Source organism: Aphis gossypii, chromosome X, assembly GCF_020184175.1.
Source record: "Aphis gossypii isolate Hap1 chromosome X, ASM2018417v2, whole genome shotgun sequence".
Taxonomy (NCBI): Eukaryota; Metazoa; Arthropoda; class Insecta; order Hemiptera; family Aphididae; genus Aphis; species Aphis gossypii.
The window spans coordinates 8,642,709-8,664,477 of NC_065533.1; the positions used below are offsets into that span (position 1 = coordinate 8,642,709).

The 21,769-nt window shown below is 26.6% G+C and overlaps 1 protein-coding gene across 1 annotated transcript; it reads right to left on the minus strand.

Annotated features, from left to right (window-relative positions):
• Positions 1–16,055: 16,055 nt before the first annotated feature.
• LOC126552173 (tigger transposable element-derived protein 4-like) lies at positions 16,056–17,960 on the minus strand. Its single transcript, XM_050206817.1, has one exon. It carries the CDS (start codon positions 17,605–17,607, stop codon positions 16,135–16,137), a length of 1,473 nt encoding a protein of 490 aa, XP_050062774.1. The 5' UTR covers positions 17,608–17,960; the 3' UTR covers positions 16,056–16,134.
• Positions 17,961–21,769: the final 3,809 nt, after the last annotated feature.

Consider the following 21,769-nt stretch of genomic DNA (forward strand, 5'->3'; position numbering starts at 1 on the left):
TTTTTTATTGTTATTACTTATTTTAACTATATTCAAAACAACTTTTATGATAAATGATATCGTATACTTTTTTTATAAACACTACAAGGTCACGAGCATGAGGTAGAGAAGTCGTTTCGTTTATTTCAGCTTGGTTACCTAGTTTTAGCATCGTTTTTTTTTTCCATTTATCTACTCTAAAATTAGTTTAGTTCATTATGTAGCTTCCTACATCTTTAGTTGTAAAAAATATTTTCTCAAATCTTATAAACCTATTATAATTAAAGGTAAAATCATATTATTTACTAGTAGGTACTTTATTTATTTTTTTTTTTTTGTTTATCATTAATATTAATAATAGCCTACACTAATATAATATAATCCACACAATGAAAATAATAAACAATTTAATTATTTTTACTCTATGTTATAATAAACGTGCGGTATTTAATAATTGTTAAACACTGAATACATGTACCTAACAATAATGATGTAAATTTAATCAAACGGATAAAAATAACGAATCGACAAACATACTTTTTTAAAAAAAAATAATTATAGGTACACATTTTACAAGACCTATTATGTATCATTAACATTTTCAAAAAAAAAAAAAATAATAGATATTTTTCATATCATTAGTATTTAAAATATTCGATAAAATTTTTTATAATACTATTGAAGTTATATTTTAAATATTAATTGTAATATCAAACTAGTTAATAGCCTTATCAATACGAGACAGCCTCTCTCGAAGATCATATTTTAGTCTTTAAACTCAATTGTGTATTTTTTGTGCAATACGTCATCATTATGGTTAAAAAATTTAAAATTAAAAATTACAAACATTTTAAATTCTTTTGTGTTCAAGCATTTAAATATTATAATTTATTTTTACCTAACTTATAAGCTTGAAATTTTAATACAAGTTTTACAAGCTTTTTTTTTGTAAGAAAAAAAAATAAAACTGGAATTTAAATATTCATTTTTTATATGTAATTGAATTTTATAATTTTATTTTTTTTAACTTAATACAAGACAAGAATAAGTTGTTAGGCAACGATTTGTTATAGGACTGGAATTCAAAATGTTAACAATATTAAGATAATGCAAAATATTTTGTAATTAAAAATTCATACAGTATTTGAGATTTTAAGCTTTTGATACCAATAGTTTGTCTCTATTAGTTGGTATTTGAGAATTATACAACTACAAAAACATTTTATAATATAGACATTTGAATGTAATTTTTATTTATTTAAATAAATAAATTAAGAATTATTCTTATGGATAGAAACTGAAAACATTTTACACTTATTAATCATTTTTATCATTATAATTTAATGATTAAATTAAAATTTAATATAATATCCAATAGCCATTATCTGGTCTATCAATCATACTAAATCTACCTACACAATATTAACTTAATTTTGAAATTTGTTCAATTTTGGTGGCATACATTAAATTATTCTTATTAACTATGTATGTCAATATCGCCCCTCACCATAAAAAATAATAGTTAGACAATAGATATTTGTAATAGATATAACTTTATAAATACCTGAATACTAGATCATTACTATAATAATACTATTCATATAGTATTTTATATAAAGTATACAATTATAAGAATTATATAAATTATAAGTTATAAAATAATGTTGAATACCTACATACTATTTAAATTAACTAAGAGTTATATGTAATAAAACGATTAGTTGAAATTGAATATATAATAATAATTTTAAATAAATAAGGTATTTGACTAATTTTATGGTATAATATATTAAATAAGTCTTTATTATTATTTAAGTTTTACGCAAACATAAAAACGTTCACGCAAATCTATTACACAAATTTTGTTTTTATAAAATATTGATTTATTTATGAAATATAGAAGTTCAGGATAATCAGTAATATTACGCTTTGTATTTCAGTACCTACAAATTATGTCAAATTATAATACATTAATATCTAAATACCAATAACTAATTAAGTATACTGAAAAATTAGTTTTAACTACTTAAATTAGTAAACAGGGTGTAACTAATTAATAATAATATAAATTAATTACAAGCTGTGGCAAATGCTGACTCCAAAGTATGAGCAATGTTTATTTATCATGACGTATTATAGTTTATTTAATTTATAAAAAGTATTCAAATTTGTATTTATTTATAAATAAATAAAAATTAATAAATCTTCTTACACTCGTAAATTCTATTAACTATTGACGAGACGCAAAACAATGAGTATTATACCCTGGGTGATTAATACCGCGGCTGCTAGTGTAACAGCGTTTTGGAATAAATGTTACGATCAAGATATACACAGATAAGTATACAATAAAAATAGATAAAATTGTTGTCATACATATTATATTATAATTTTCTTAAAAACATAATAATATTTAATTGGTGACAAAATTATTTTTGTATTTTTACTAATTATTTTTATTATATTCTTAAGCGTGCAGTGCATGCTGAGCATGCCCGGAGAATTCACCACTGATTAAAAGATATCCTTAAAAAACATATATAGGATAATATTACGCTAATTATTAACACATTACTCTTAATCGTTTTTTATATGTGATGATTTATCATTTAATAAAACTTTAAAATATTATGCATCAATCAATGACACTCGAAACCTACTTTAAAACAGAACGACTTTCTGTTTTTTTTTCAATCACTTTTATTCAATTTACTATCCTATTCACCATTACTCGACGCTTGACATTGAACAAAAATTACGCGCATGACACATATTTCCACCTTTGTAGTATACAATGTATGACAAAAAAAAAGAACAAATCACACACCGATAAATGATGACAGATCTTAAGTTACTTTATTTTCGTTAAATTCCGAAATTTGACTGTCACTTTGCGTATAGGAGATATTATGTACTTAATGAAATATCAATACTACTAGAAAATGGAACTCACCGATTTTCTATGAACCTGTGTAGCTATAACTTTAACTTGATTCTTTCAAAAAAAAAAAATTCATCTTAAATGCTTGATGTTGCCAACCACGACTTTTTGTCAATTTTAATTTCTCGATTTTAATGATAGAATAGTTCCTTAGTTCTTTAGTTTCTAACATTTTTTTTTTTTTTTTTAGTAAAAAGGTTTGAAGTTGAAACAAGAAAAATTGATTTTTTCCAGAACACTCCCAAATGTACACATAGGCCTCGGGTGCTACGTAAAATTAGTGAAAATTACTCTACTAGATTCCCTATGTAGATACCACTGATACTATAGGTGTAAAAATTTGTCTTCAATTAAGCACACGTCCATTTTTCTATTAATTCTTGTACCTATATCGTGATATCGTGTTTAAACTTAAAACCTTTAAAATCGTTTTATGGTCTGTAAAAGAGACCAAAATATATTATATTACATATTTTATATTTTATTCTTTCGTCTGCGGATATTATTTTTGAATGACGACCGTTTTAATGTACTCTGATGATACGGCAGCAACGTACCACTAAACGACGGAAAATGCGTAGCTACGCTTCGATAAGGTTTTTTATGTACAAAGTTACAGCAATTTATAAAGATATTGATTGAATCCAATGTACAGTGCAGTTATATAATTTTAAATTAAAATTAATTTTTAAAAGGATTGTTGTATCATTAACATATAGGAATCGTGGCAAATGGTTGGTAACGTCAAGCATCTATGTTTAATTTTTTTTTTTGGGTGGGAGTGGGTTAAATTTTAGCTATACTAGCCCATAGAAAACCTGTGAATGAGACTTTCTATTATATTTAATGTTGAAAATTGTCCTGTTTGGGCGCTTGTGTTTAAAACTGTATGAATAAATAAATATTTGGTTATGATTTTATAAACAATGAATTAAGTTTTGCATGAAATGATTCATAAATGTTTGTAATTAAAAAGTTATTGATGATGATGAATTAACATAACAAAAAATTATAAAAATTGTGAAGATTTTGTTATACCTATATTCAAATATTACTTAATTTGCTTTACCTACTACTAAGCATTGAATGGTTATTGTTATTACCTATATTTATTAATTACTATAATTTAACTAACGATTTATAATAATAAGTCCATTTTTTTTTATTCGGTGCTTCAAAAATTCTATGTCAGGACTGATAAACACGTAGCCATACCCACGCCCATGCTCTAGAAACTGAGAGATCGATGGACAAACAAATAATGATAGTAAACCATAGAGGGGTAGATTAAATTCAAAATATATGGTACAGTTAAAAAAATGTAAAAAATAATTCATTAGTATATAGTACTTATATGTGGTAATAATAATTTTGGAATTTTATTGATACAATTATTGTATTACAATAATTAGGATTTAATTGTATAGATTCATGGTATCTCTGGAAACATACATGGTTGTAAAAACAAAACCTATTCAACTATAAGTCACGTCAACTATGATAAAAATGAATTTTAGAACGTTCTTATAGAATCACATTCGAAAAAATGATACTAACTTAATATGTTACAGTTGAAAGTGTAAGAAAATGATGTGTTATTGCACATATAGTATTATAAACAACGATAGAAAAAAATTAATCTAAAATGGCAAAAATATATAAAAATCAGGTGGTAGCTCAAAATTAAAATAAAAAATAAAATACCAGACTAGTTTAATACTCTCCATCAGTATCGTCATTTAAAATTCCCGAATATGTATTGAGTGAATATGAATCTAATTTCTAGTCAAAATTTAATTAATTATAATCATATAAAAAAAAACTAAATTTTTTAAGTTATGACATTTATGTAGAAAAGTAATTAATAACTTTAAATAGAACGATTGTTTTAGTTTTAAAAGATTTATATTAATTATTAAATAGTTTCATTATCGATAAAACCGTTTTTTTTTTTAATGTAACTGTTTGGTTGCTTTGTCTTACATTAAAAATACATTTTCCCAACAAATAATAACTACCGAATAAATTTAAATCTATATGATGCATTGTTTTGTACTTAATAAAATTACGTTATACTATAGTCAATAAATACATGCATGTACTATTGTTCGAATACATTATAATGTTTAGTATGAGTTACGTACGCTATAATATTTAATATTACCTATTGGTTATTATACTTATTAGTATATAACACACACCTTGTGTTTGTTTGTTTTAATATTTAGAAGCTAGTTTAATTTATGCTCGTGAAATATACTAACATAATTTCTATTCTTCCGCCTTCTACATCTAAACTTTGAACTTAAACAGGGTTACACCTAAACAAAAATAGATATAATGAAATCTACTTACAACACATCATTGAAGGACCTGAATATTAATTCCGATTTACATTTGATAATCAAACATTCAAACACGACTTTCTATACTTTTAAAAAATAATAAAAATATACCTGACTTGCATCGACTATCATATCATTATAGCACTAAAAAAAACAAAACTTTATCTTTTAATTAAACTTTCAAAAAATTATAATTATATAATAATTATTATAATTATAATACTATACTTACCTAATAATAAGTATTTACTATATATTAAATATTAAATGTAAAACAACTTCATATTTATTATTATTATTTATTGAGCATATGAGATTTTATTTTTGGGTTTTTTATGTTACGTAGTTTGGGTTATATTTTGTGCTTATTGAGTATAGCCCAAAAATAGCATCAATCGTTAAATACTTGACACGAAAAACGGTTGGCATTTGTGATTATCGAACTAAATCGATGTATTAAATTTGAATTCAATAATGAGAATTTCTATCAAAAATAATATTCTTGTATGCAATTAAACCATAAGTATGTTATTTCCCCTATAATAATAATTTACTGAATTTCAAATAGGTACTTTTCTTTTTATTTTAGATAAATATTAATCGATTTCTATGATGTTTATTTCCAACATAAACCTATTCCTAGTAAATATAGTTCTTGAGCAATATTTTCCCGCGTTATCTACACTAAATATTTTAAAGTATTTAAGTAAAATATATAATTAATTAATAAATGTTATAATTCATAACAATTTAAATATTATTATTTAAATGATCATTCAATGTATTAATTAATACATTTTTTTTTTTAATCATAAGAAAAGATGTTCAGATAGCAGCTATACTTGAATTTTTTCTTTATAATTTGTAATTTGAATCGTTATTATTATTGCATTTGACGTTTACCATTCATTTGCTTAGAATTAAATTTACTGAACTAGTACTTATTAATTAACTTGACATATAACATTCAGCATCATTACACATTAACATTTACAATAAAATGTTTATTAATATACATAATTATTTATTTTAATAGAGCAAGACCAGTATTTATTCTTATAACAACTCTGGTAAAACTGTAACCATAATATCATTCGAAAAAATGGCAACAAGTTTAAATACTAAAGTAATAAATTGTTTTTATTTAATTCTTAACTGTGGAAGATTTCATTTCATTGAGCACTAATGAAAAAATAATAAGGAAACATAATTAGATACAATAAGGATATGTACACAAACAAGTTCAAACACTATTTAAAAAAATAATTGTAGTACCTACCTATCTAAATAAATGTAAACAGTAATGATTTTACAACATTGAAATTGAATTCAAAATAAATGTTCTGAAATTAGTTTCTGTAGTTTTAGCTATTAATTAAATAAACAAGTAAAATTTACAAAAGTATAATATAATTTAAAATCGGATTGTCTTAAAATGTATATACTAAGATTGATACCATTATTATTTAGTTATAGATAATAATATCCTGATTTTTGTAATCGATTTTAAAAACTTACTTGAAATTTTACTATTTTGTTTCCAGTAAAAATAAAATTACTTTAAGGTTGATATAAAAATATATATATTTTAGGGTTTAAGTGGGACGATGAATGTATTGATTTTATATGGTTTTTTATTGTATCTATAATCATCTTATAAAGCAGTAAAAATGCTTCGATTTTCAGCTTTAGGAGTGGTTTATGCGATACCAAATTTGATCTAATTGAAAAAAAATTTCTGTGATTATCTTGATTATTGGAAAAAACAACAAAAAATAAGAAAAAATGGGAATTTTTTTGATGAACCAGTTTTTGACAAAATTGGTTTTTTTAAATACCAATTAAAAACATGTCGTTTGGTCTAAACGTTTTTTATCAAAATGTTTACAAAATTTCTATTAAGTTTTACAAACAGAAAGTCGAGTATTTAATTCAAGAAAATGAAACTGTACAATATGTTATAGTAAACCGATTATAGGTTATAAAAAATTAAGTATTATGGTATAAATAAGTATATATTATTATAATAATTAAATAGTAATAACTAATAATATGATAAAATATGTAATGTTTACGGAAAAATCAAATTAAGTTAAGTTGCTTTAATGTCAATATCAATAAACATATTATGAAATATATTTACGCTGGCATGTCTGTCAAGTCTCTGTTCAGGCGATGTATCATTAAATACAAATTATAAGTATATATCACTTCTAATGTCTATAACAGTAACCCACTCGACTTCTACTATTTTACAGAACAATACCCACTCGCCTATTTTTTTTTACAAAATAACTCACATTTTCAAATATTATGTAGGTGCATTAAAAATATTTGATAATTGATAGTTTAAAGTCTAAAAAAAATTTGAAAGTTCATGATGATAAATGATTTGTTTTAACTCAAAAATGAGAAAAAATACTGTACCCAATGGCGTAAATTGGATGGTGCAAATTTAGAATTGCACTACCAGAAAATCGTAAAAATGCGTACACCTATAATTTTAATTTTCAAAATTATACATTTGTTTTAAAAATTACAAGTATGTAGGTACTCATTGTACTCTTATACTCGTAAAATTGTAATTTTTGTACAAGTGCCGTTTTGTATTTATATCTTCAATATTGCTTCAACGGTAAAACTTGGTAAATATTTTTTCAACGATAATATCAATTATTAAATTTATCATCTTGTCCACCAATCACCATGATCTACATAGTCACAAGTTATTGCATTAATTTTAACCAAGTAATTAATGAGTTTGATGCAACATGTTTTGAAAGAGGACATCGACTCAGTTTAAAATAAAAAATATTTGTAGTTTTTTTTTAATATTATACAATAATAATGCTTTTACTACTAAAATAATTCAATGCTTATTTATTAATTTAACATAATAAGAGAAATGTTTATTGGGCTGAAATTTTCAAATGAAGTTAGTATGGAGGGTTAGAAATTAAAATATTTCTCTACACCACTAGAAATTGAGGCCAATTTACGCCAATGACTGCACCTAGGTACCTTTTATATAAAGATTAAAACAAAAAATTAATTACAATTACAATTCAACATAACCTTAAAGTTAGAACAAACAATAAGAGACAATAATTAATATTATTCGGGATGTCGTAATTTTATAATACAATTATTTTAATGTTATAATTTTATTATATGACTTAGTTCAAGATTTCAGGTTTTAGTAAATGGATTCTAGTAGCGAATGATTATTTAAGTGGAACACTCTACATCGTAGCGTCGTGTAGTAAATTTAAATCACCTATACCTCTTAAAACCGAGTAAAGCGGAACAAATTGAAACAAAACAAACACGTTTTTCCTTTAAAAAAAGTTGTTTTGAATGTAAATGATACAGTTCTAAATTCATTAAAATTACATAAATACATACTCATTATTGTGGAAAATTATAATGCACACTCATTATAAAACATTGACCTTCTCTTATGGAAATAAATATTTTATATATTTTTTAATTACGGATAAATATTATATTACTCGAAAATGTATTTTTTTTTAAACATTGTTAGTGTTAAATTTGTTTCAAATACTCGTGTAATAAGTCATACGAAGGAATTCATATAACCAAATACGTGATTATGGATAATATATTATAGGCTTATAGCTTGTTTTGTTATAAATTACATAATTGTAAAACCATTTCCCAATAATTAACTTTGATGCTTAACTTTCATGTATCAATCCAAATTATCAACGAAGCAAGTTTCTAAACCATTGTTCTTTTTATCGTCATTGCCAGGTATTATTTTTTATGTGTAAGTATGTACTGAAGACAAAGAGGAATGAAAAATGATCAATAACTTATTGCAATGGATTTCCAAATTCAATGATTAACTAATTAGTTTAAATATTATTGATTTCGTGATGAAATTTACGTATATCATAATATCGTAAATTCATGGTATAAGATATGAATAAGAAGCTCAGTTCAATGCGTACATTACCATTATTTTCTTAAAATACGAGTACCGCACTATAATATAACTAATAGTAATATTGCTGCGTCACTATGGTTATTTATTATTTATTAATGATAATGACAATTTATTTACACCACAGCACATTACTAAAGTATAAGTACATAATTATATATTTATGTGTATAGGTATACACCTACTTTATCAATTACGTCACGTAAAATAAAATCAAACACTTTAATGAGTTAATTCCCAATAAACATAATAAATCATTATTATTACTTATTACTAGACATAGGTAGTTGTATAGGTATAAAAAATACCTAGTAGTTACAGAACTGGTCAAGACCAAGACAGTAGAATTGATTTTACCTACAGAATAAATTACACTCATACTGTTGACGTTGTTATTGTTATTTGCTATTTTATTTGTGTGTGTAAATATTTTTTTTTCTACTCACATATCCTGTTGATTCTTCCAATTTAGTGGCTTTTTAAAAATTTAAATACACAAAATATGTGTCATTTACTTTTACTTATACATATGTAAAATAACGGATTCCTATAAATTTTAAGTTAAAAAAAAAATCATTAGGTCGTTAAATATTAATGAATACGTCATGTGATGTGTGTGTAATAGGTAATATACTAATATGTGTTATTTTACGGTAATTTTTTTTTTTTTTTTGTAACATGCAGCACACCTAATATTATATTAATATTTAAAACTTAATCATTAAATATGATGTTATTAGTGTTTTTTAATTATAATATTAAAATATTAAATTTAAAATATATATAATTTTAGATAGATTACAAGCATTATCTCTATTATCTATCTAGCTTTATAGATTTCCTTACATTTTATAATTGAGGAAAACTTGTACATTCAACCGCAATATATGTACTAAGTACATTGTACTCAATATAATTATTTTATAATCCTTACTAAATAATAGTTTCATAAAATTAGTAATTACAGAAGAAAACTAATAGGTTTAGAATAGGTAGTACATATATTTTGTAATTTAGTCATTCCTAGAATTCTTAACCTTCGTGTTTTAATTTTTGAAAACAATTAGGAAGTAGATACGTCATGTTAATTATTAATCTTCATACAGTCATTATCATATTAATTGATTTATAAATAAACAATTATACCTAATTTCACAACAAAAACTCGAGAAACTGCTAAAAACTTTTCTAACATAATCTTTCTTTTCTCCATAACTTATGGACCATAAACATCTTTCTAGTATTGTAGACTTTCTTTGTTTGTTAGTACTAATTATCTTAAAGGTCGTGAACTCGAAACTTGTCTTTATTTTTCATTTCCTATTCATCATGTTACGACCAGATATTTAAAAAGTCATCTAATCACTCATCTGGTGTTATTCGCATGATGTGTCTTTAAAACGATGATAATTTATTTGTCTGTCATTCCCAATTTAATTTAGTCTTAAATTAAAGTTTAAAATTGTATTTTGTATTTTTACTATTGATAGCGGCGTGTATACATAAGTGTTGTATGAGTGGCCCGTCGAGGAATCAGTGTAAAAAAAATAGGTACTTTCAGTGGCATAGTGAGAAACTTTGTGGCTATGGTCATAAAAAACAGAAGCCTCTTTCATAACGTACAGTAGAAAATGAACGATATTTGTTATCAATTATATTTTTTCAGAAATGGGCCATTTGATTGGTATGGTAATAAAAATTTTACCCGATGTATTCAATGTGATGTTTGTAAAAAAATCTTTGTCATTTGATAGTTGACTGTATCGCTTTTGATAAATCTGAGTAAATAAAACATTTAATTTCATAATTTAAACTAAGTACAGTTGTTATTTCGAAATGTTTATGTTTATAAGAAATTTGAATAGTTGAAATAAACGTAGATGAAATAATTTCGCTACTAGTAAGAAAAAAAATGTTTTGCTTCTAAGCTATAATACAAAAACACGTTCACTTTATCGATTCTTTCGACTTATGTCAAAAGAGCAACAACAGACATTTAAACGATTAATAAAGCTCGAAATATTTATTAGCCGCGTGAGCAGCCCACGTTGCAATGACGTGTAGCAATGACGGCTTAAAACTATACTTATTTCGTTTGTTGCTCACGTTTATGTCTACTGCAACCAACTTCTGTGAATATATGAAAACGTTAAATTTAGAAAAAAAAAATGCCAAATTGAAATAAATTAATAATTTGATTTTGCATTTTAGTATAACATTTATTTTATTTTAACGATTATAGACGGAAATTTTAATCTACTTACAATATCGTTTGTTCCCGTAGATGTAGATTTTTACAGTCGTACCATTTATATATGAATTATTTTCAAGAACATCTACCTATATTAAACATTTTAATTTTAAACTTCCACTAAAATGTACAAGTTTGTTTATTATTGATAAACGAAATATTAATAATGATTGAAAATATAAATTCAAGTAATTTATATAATAATTTATGCATATATAAATATTACATATTATATATGTAAAGAGACGAAGACAACATGACATACAACATATTATAAATCACAATATTTTCATCAATAAATTATAGAACTGCAAAGTATACATGATACGAAATTTCGTTAAAATTTAAAATTCAAACGCACATAGCATTTTTCCTATAATGACGTTTCGAGTTTTCTCTATAGTTATTTGAAGAAAAACTTATGGAAAACTTAGTGTTGAAATTTTTTAACCTTAGATATAAACACAAACATTTTTATACTTTTTCAACTACAAAATTACTTGCATATTTTCGTAATTTTGACATATTTCGTAAAAGTTTAAACTATAAATGCTTTAAAATTTCTTTTTAACTACAACAAGAACAACTTATAATAGTGTGTGAGATCAATATTGAGTGTTTTATACTAGTAAAATAAACAAATAAATTATTTAATTCACTGTTATTATATTATACAATAAGGTTATATCATTTTTTTAAATCTCAAATAAACTTATCATGCATTAAGTAATATTATAGTAAAGGGGAATTAAATTTTAAAACTAATGGTAGTAGTTTTAAATATGTAGTCATAAGAAACCTTGTATTAAATTTTCAAGTTTTTTAGGACAACAAACATTTTTTTATCAACACTTCAAAAAAAAATTCTCAGAAAAATCGAAATTTCAGTTTTCTATAAATTGCTCAAAAAGTTAAAATATTTTGAAAATTTAACTTTATATAGATAACACTAATACATTTGTGAAAATTTCAAGTATTTACAGTGATTAGTTTTTGATTAAAATCATATAAAATTATCGATTTGGTCAAAACCTGGTTTTGCGTAAAAGTTCTCGTTTTTCAGTCACTTTTTTTTTTGTTTTTCTCGATTTTTTTGAAAGCTGTTAAGCAAATTCTTTCTTTTGACCTCTACACCAATGATATTCACTTTGCCATCGGTAACCACCACCGAAATTTAAATTAAAGCATTATTTCGACCAGTTATTCTGTACACAGACAAAAAAAACACACATCATTGTAAAATCAATACATTCAACCTCGTTCAGAATCTAAAGAAATGTTAAATATTTTTTATATGTAATGATAATGGTCTTGTGCCAACTTGGACATACCTTATTGCCCTGAGGGCTATGTCCTTGTGATCCCGGCTTGAATACACCACTATGTATGTATGAAATGTTATTATGCCCTCTCAAAAAAATTCATAAATCTATGAAAAAATAATTTTAAGTGAAACTTAATAAGTCACCTAAATTTATTTTAAATTTTAAACAATTTAAATTAAAATCTGTTACGATATTATGACGTAAATAGCAAAATTATATTTTTAAGGTTTTATTAAAAATCATGACCTCTTCTCCTTAAAGAATTTTTGATTTTTTATTTTGACCATGTTACAAATAAAATAAAAGCCCTTAAAGAGATTTAACTCCAATATCCCTCTTTTGACCCAATAATATTATGCTATACACATAAACATATATTATTATTTTTTAACCATCATTATATTATACCTATTATAATTATATTTTTTTTAAGTTCATCCTGGTCACTATTCCGTTTTTTATTCTATAAAATAACATGATATTATATGTTATGCGTTGTCCATTACTATTTACGAAGCAATGTTTCGTTAAATTTGGTTTGAATGTGTACAATACCAAAAACTAAAAAAAAATAAATGTTTTGATTTAAAAGCAAAAAAGCTCTAGGTTTATCTCTTACGGATTGAACGTCTGGCTGCAGACAAAACTGCACAAGGACAAGCGCACGTACCTACGTCATATTATTGTCTGATCTATGTGAAAACCACTGCTGGTGGAAACACATCGCCGTCGGTGAGCGGCGCTGTGGTAATAATGAGTGGTTGCCGGTCGGTAGCTTAATTTTTTTTTTCTCGGAATACATTATTTCCGCGGCGATGGCTATAGTGTTTGTAGTAAATCGGTTCTCAGAAAATATAAGTAACTAAAAATATCGTTAATATAGTTTCTCTGGCAAATCGAGCTGGCGATTTGCACGAGATGAATTTAAGCGATAAACGTATTAATAGACCGTAGTGCTAATAACTATTGTTACACGCATACGTCTTTATACTTCCATTTACCATACATTATAATATTACACTGTAGGTGGCTTCAGGTTTATATGTTTTCAGTTTTCGAGAGTCAGGTTAGCGGTTACCAGTGTACTCTGATATACAAAAATACCAATGAGTTTTTGTACGAAAATAAGTTTCTCAATAACACTTTGGATTAGGTTTTAATATATAATATAATTATACTGCTCTGACATTCATTGCGTCACTGCCATTGGTTTAATTAAATTAAATAGGTAATATACTCGTTTTATAAAATTCACGACTATAATAACAATGATTAATAGTATGACGAGTGTAATTGGTGACGCACGAAATATGCTGAAAACTAACCGCGATTAATAATCATTATAATTTATTAACATAAATGATGGTTTTAAGTTTTACATTGATTTTTATTTAATTTAAAAATCGTTAGTTTACGGCGAGAGGACGTTCGATTGCCTTTTACTCACTATACTTTATAGTGTTACCTACATGGATATGGTACATGTAGATATAATACATACATGGGATAGTCATTATACTGTAAAAGCATACAATCGGTAGAATTAAACAATTGATTTTTTCTCCAACTAAATGAAATATAAATATATTTCACACTTAATATATATATATATATAATTGTTTATTTTTATGATATTTACCTACGATAACTATACAAATAAGTCCACCTGGAAGCCTCCGTCTGGGCTCTGGCCTAAGATATTTTATTCTGTATTCGTATAAATATACGATATAATTTATATTCTTTTGTACCTATACGGCTATAAAATAAAGTAAATTTTACCTTATACTTGTATATTAACATATTTTTTCTTCTTCGGAATTCGAAAAATATTTTCAGTACATTCCTTTAGCAGTATTTAGAGTAAAACTATTGAAATGTGGTGTGGCTATAATATACAGGGTCAGTTCTACTAAAAAATAATCGGCAATGGTCGTGTTCCAATTGAAATAATAAGTATAATAACCTGCCACATTGGCACTTTATGCGTTTAAAAAATAAAGATTAAAATAATAAATTGTATATTATTATTATAATACAGAACATTATTGAGCATCGTGATGTACAGCGACGACCATGACGTACTAGGTAATTCACTGATTTTCGTTGTTATCACGGTTTTCCCTGATGGTAACTATCTAAGGCAGTGGCACGGGGAGTGTGGTATGTCGTGATGACCTCCGCGACTCTTGCCGTATACCAGATAAACCGGATTTCGCACAAACTACCACAAAAACATATCAACAAACATATTATATATAAATAGATAAGTATAATATTATGTTCTATATAGTAGTTAGGTTTAAAAACCTACATAATATAACACATACTACACTTCTACTGGCAATGATAGGCTCGATAATGTACCACTTCTCTGCTACAACACTACTGCCACTATTATACGAGTAGTTTAATAGTTGTAGGCTACAAGACCTGGTTATATAATATAGATTTTAATAATATTATATCTATAAGTGGTAACAAAAACTGAAGAACCAATGAAAGCACTGTATTCAATATTATAATAATATTTACTTATGATTGCAGATATACTAAATCAAATTATACACGATCACTATTACATACTTTAAAAAATATTATATAATATATTTTTTATCATAAAATTATTTTCGACCCAAATTTTTCTGTATGATAAAATTGAATTATATTCATTAGTTACCTATCTTATGTATTGTAGTAAAGCGAAATAGACGAAGTATATATTATGTATTTACCTTCTTTTCACTTATATGTAATCTACCAGTCATACATACTGCGCTACGGTCTGAATACAATTACTACCCTCTTATATGTATAATTTTGATTACGCATATATTCCTAAAAGGATTTTGTTATATATTAAATTAACTTACTCTTATTATTTCATTTCCAGGTTTGGCTTGTGATGTATTCGATGAATACAGGAATAAAATATAGGTTTAATATTAATCAAAGACGCAAGTAATATGAGTAAAATGCCAATGTAGACCCTCTTCTTACTAATATAGGAACCTATAAATTACTGTCGAGCTAAAACTGTACAATTAATGTGATGTACAGTAGAAATCGGTTATAACGAGTTTCAAGGGCCAACTAGTTTTTCTCATTATAACCGGTAACTCGTTATATGCGGTTAGAACGAACATTCGTTGAAACCGATTAAAAGCAGAAATACAAAAATAAAACCGTCTTTTTTTATTTTAGATAAAAAATTTTTATTTGAGATTAATTTATACATGCACCTACATACATTATTTATACATTTATTATTAATTATTATAATTGAAGATTTAATACATACATAATTATAAAACATTTGAATTGATTTAATTTTTATTTAATTTCTTAAAATAATCTTTGATCGAACTTTGCTTCGTGTTAGAGTTGATCGATGTTTCTAATAAAGACAACGCTTTTCTTTCAGCATCTGTACCTTCATATTTTGTGTAATAAAATCTTTCTAGTGTCCTCAATGCAGCACGAGCTTCGGATATTGACGGCACAGTTTCAAACTCATCATCAAGCTCATCAATATCAGTATCATTATCTAGCTCAACTTGTTGACTAGCTATGACATTGTTGACTATATCTTCATCTGTTTGAATTTCTGACGTTATTAGGTCGTCATCAATCTGTAAGTAGTCCTCGTCGATGTTATTAATCAATCCACTGTCTGTTTGTAGCTGTGTAGTATCGGTCGTAACGTCACAAAAACCTGCATGCCGAAAACAATTAGCAATCCCCGTCGATGTTACATTACGCCAAGCTTTATCCAGCATTATTATGGCATCCAAAACAGTTACTTTTGATTCTATTTGATTTTCGATATCCTCAATCATTTTTAGTACCAACTGATTCCGGTAATGAGCTTTAATGTTCCTTATAACGCCCTGGTCCATCGGTTGAAGTACAGCAGTAGTATTGGCGGGCAAAAATACGAGTTTAATAAATTTCAAATGCTGCAATGATGGGTGTGCTGGACAGTTGTCCACCAATAGTAGAATTTTTTTTTTCTTACGGCGTAATTCATCATCCCAATAATTAAGAGTCTTTTCAAAAATTGCTGAGGTCATCCAAGCTTTGGTGTTATTTTCATAAAACACGGGAAGTGATGAAACTCCTTTAAAACACCTAGGACTTTTCGATTTTCCAATAACAAGGAGTTTTCTTTTGTCAGTTCCGGTCATGTTGGCTGCCACTAAAACTGTAATTCTGTCTTTGGATAATTTTCCACCCGAGCAATTTTCCCCTTTGAAGCGAAGAGTTTTATCCGGAGTTAATTTGAAAAAAAGGCCCGCTTCATCGGCATTATAAATTTCATCATCACAGTAACCTGCTCGAAGGGACGGCCAAACGTTAGCCAACCAGTTAGAGCAGATATCAGTATTAACTGCAGACGACTCACCTGAGATCTTGCCGAAACCAATGTTGTGCCTCTGTCGGAAACGCTGAATCCAAGATGCAGAGCATTTGAAATTTTCTATTTTCATTTTTTCAGCTAGTTGGTCAATTTTTGTTTGCAAAATAGGACCACTTATAGGCACATTCAATGACCGTTGTTGTTTGAACCATACTAGTGCAGCTTCTTCAAGGTCCTTATGCTGTGCAGTGCGCAATCGTTTTGCGTTAAGTGAAGTGGTTTGAAACATATTTTTCAATTTATCCCGGTTCTTCCATATGGTCGAAATTGTCGACGAACAGGTGCCGAATTCTTTTGAAATTACGCTGTTTTTCTCACCATTTTCTAAACGCCCGATTATACCTATTTTTTCGTCCAACGTAAACTGACGACGCGACATGGTGGAACGTCTACACACAACTGACGCTATTTGTAATTTTATTAACTTTAAAACACCAGAATTTGTAAGAAAAATGTTTATTATTAATAAGTATGTAGTCCATATCTACACAATTAAAGATAATATATCAATGATTAATCGATCTAAATACGAAAATAGTTCATATCTTGCAGGTACTTGTTCGTAGTAACCGGAAGGTCGTTAGTCAAGTTAGCTTTATTTTACTCGTTATAGCCGATAATTCGTAATAACCATACTCGTTGTAAACGTATATTTTAACATACAATCATATGCGCTCGTGCCGGGACCTAACGTTTTGCTTGTTGTAAGCAGTATCTCGTTCTAAGCGATGCTCGTTATAGTGATTTCTACTGTATATTGTATATAATGTGTTTTTAAGAGTTTATGCCATATATTTAATAAAAATAAAATAAAAAAGCAGGTAAGTGGGTACCGCTCTGCTATACATTAGGTACCGTGTGGATCACTATTATATATTATAGGAGTATTAAATTTGAATCAAATGATAGTTATCATTGTATACGAAAAACGATTCTGAACGAAGATGATTTGTCAGCCTAGGATATAATTTCCAGTGGTTGGTGAAAAAGGTGGTTTATGTTTTAATGGCCTGAATACACCAAAATTTAAGTTCTTTCATAATTATTGTATGCTAAACTTATGAAAAGTCTTGTATTAAATTTTCAACTCTTAGCTACTTATGCAATTTTTTTATGAATTATACGTATAAAATAATTTGCTAATATTCATGATTTTAACGAATTTATTTTTGTCAATATTTTAACTTCAAATGCTAATAAAATAAAATTGTGCCTATGTATTCTTATAATTTTTTAATCACTATAAGAGTAACTTATGAGAAACTTTGTATTAAATTTTCAGGTATTTTTATTGGGCCAAAAAAATTTTATCGACACTTCAAAAAAAAATTTTCAGAAAAATTGAAAATTTCAGTTGTCTAAAAATAGCTCAAAAAAAGTCAAAATATTTTGAAAATTAAATCATGTAAAGAAAATGCCAATCTTAATAACTGGTGAAGTTTTCAAGTATCTATGACTTATATTTTTTGAATAATAACAAATATTTAAAATCGTTTGAGGATAAATCGTTATCGTTACGATATTTCGTAAAAACTTAAAATTCAAACGCCACTTAAAATTTTTCCTATAATGATGTTTCGAATTTTCTCTATAGATACTTGAAGGAAAATTTATGAAAAACTTAGTGTTGTATTTTCAATCCTTAGTTACCAACACAAAAAATTTTATGATTTTTCAATTTCAAAATTACTTGCAAATTTTCGCGTTTTCGACAGATTTCGTAAACATTTGAACTATAAACACTTATAAAAAAAAATTGTGACAACGATTTTTAATTTTTTTTAGCTACAATAAGAACAACTCGAAAATCGAAAATTTCAGTGGTCTATAAATAGATAATTAATTATTAAATCAATGTATAAGAGTGATATGACCGTAACAATAAGATTAAAATAGATAAATAGCCTAGGTACGAAATTGTCATATAGTTTTTGAATTATGTATGTACATCATTCTTAGGATAAGTGCATTAACAGAAAAGTTAGACAAAGGAATGTAAAATGTCCCATGGGATCGAATTGTACTACAAAGAGATATTAAGTATAGGTAACCGAACAACTTAAGATCTTATAGCAGGTGTTATCGACAGAGCCAAAAAATATTGCACGGTAGTCGGTATCTACGAGTATACATCATAGATTATTTTCCTTCTCAGATGTTAATTTGTTAAACTAAATTGCAATGGTGCTGAGAATGCACACCGAAGAGATATGACGACTGACAACGGAAATTATTTTTAATTTTAAGCTCGCAACTATTTATAAGTTATATAAAATAAAATATATTAATAAAATTATGAAAATAAAATATGAAAGTCCCATTTAGTAACTTACATTAAACCAAATATTAACACCTATATTTTCCCATTGCGAATTTCACAAACATTTCATCATCATCATAGTAGATGTTCACATTAAGTGGTTATTGTACCTATTCTAAATTCAACAACAGCATTATAGTATTTAAATTAATGTTTAATGTTATTAAGTACGAATAAGAAACGCCGAAAGCTTGACATTAGTGGGTAAAGTGAAATTTCCTCAAGGCACGAGTGTTGTCACGAGTGAAGACATCGACACCTCGAGCATTATAACATCTACAGTCACCGTAATAATTTATTCACAAAGTATAATAATCAATTGTGTTTTAATATATTAACGTTGTTTTGATGTTATAAAAATACAATGAGGCAATAATTTCGCCCGATTTTTAAATTCTGAGTAATAGTCATATAGTTTTACTATTACGTGTGGAGTATGTGTTAGTAGATTTTTTTAGTTTGACATCGACATTAGAAGTAGTTAAAATTGTCTTTAAATTATTAATACTTTAGATTAAATATAGTAAAAAAAAATAAAAATAAAAATATTAAAAACTACTAAAAAGCGGGATTATTAATTACACATAATTTTTTGACAAAAAACTTTAAAACAAATTTTTCTTATAATTATTATAAAATTAATTACTAATAAATATTTGACTACATTAGAAATTTCTAGACATATAATGACACAATTTTAAAATTATTTTGACTTTTTTTGTACTATTTGTATACAGGCATTTGAAATTGCCATTTTTTTATATTTACATTTAATAATATTTTTATTTGTGAAAAAAAGCTTAAAAATTAATATACGGTGATCCTAGGACCTAGAGGCTTTTATCTTTCTAAGAAATTGAAAAAACATACCATTAGTCTATGTACATTTTTCATGAATGATTTAAATTAAAATGTTGACAAAATTGTATACATAGGTACAAAAAAATAATATGAAAAATGACTATCCTTAAAGATTTTTGTTATTTAGTCATTATAAAAAAATATTAATTGTAGAATTTTATTTAACATCATATATTTAGCTATTATTATATCTCAAACTTATTTACACCGTTTAACGGCTTAAAATTACCTACGTTGTTCGATGTTTTATTTATTTATTATTATTATTATTTTTTTTTCAAAAATTAGTTAAGCATAATATACTAAGCAGTAAGTACCATGTTTATAATATTGTAAATTGTAGGTACATGACGAAAATTAATTATAAAATGTCCTGGAACAGAATATTTTCTGACGACGAGGTTGTCTCGTCATCTCCGTTCAGTATATTTTTTCGGTATATAAATATCATTCCATTTTCAAACTTAAAACAGCTATATTGTCTATTCAATAACAAGATACTACACTCAAAACAATGAAAACCTAATACGGCAGAGCGACTTTCGGTTAAAATTTTTGTTTTTAAATTCATTATGAGTTGTACACATCGCGTGCACGTTTAGCATACTAAATTTTCGATCTACACCGGCGCATAATCGATATGTATTGTTAGCGATTATCATTTCATAGTTATTATATATACGATTGAAATATTAATATATTGCCATGTGTAATAATCATTTCCTCGTTTGAACTCGGTTTTCAAATATAGGTACATTAAAAGGTATTTGCATTCGTGCGCTCGCGTTTCCTCGATATTTTTATAATCGTCATCGCGAGCCACCAAAACGATTATAATTTTGTAGAACACGTCATGACTCGTATAAAATTATAACGCGGCAGCTATACGCATAACACGTTTCTACGCGTATGTAATTTTGCAAAAATCGTTCGCCTCGGGACTTTCGCACCGGTTTTTCACTTCCCCGTCCGTCGCCGCCGCGTACGCGTATGAAATTCGTTTTTGCGAATAATGCGATCGCCGACGCGTTGTTTTTATTATTGTTGTTTAGATATTTATCATTCGGTACGTACAGAAAATCAAATCACCTGTATACCTATATGCGCGTAAACATGTAATAAATAATTGGCGTTATAGGTACGCGACTTGAGGCGAGGTTGAGAATTTCAGATTAATCCACTGGCTTTGTGCCAATGTTGGCCTTGGCCGCTGCGGAAAAACACAGCGCTCGGCGTCTGCAGAGCTCGTATATAGCTTTGCCCGTTCCACCCGCAACTGCCGAGTCCATCCCCTCCCCGCGGTGGCTGGTCCCTATTTACCTGCACTTGTTGCGGATTGGCCGTCCGCCGCCGCCTGATA

Coding starts and splice junctions, on each gene's coding strand:
- LOC126552173 (XM_050206817.1), bottom strand. CDS start 17,607: ATGTCGCGTCGTCAGTTTACGTTGGACGAAAAAATAGGTATAATCGGG.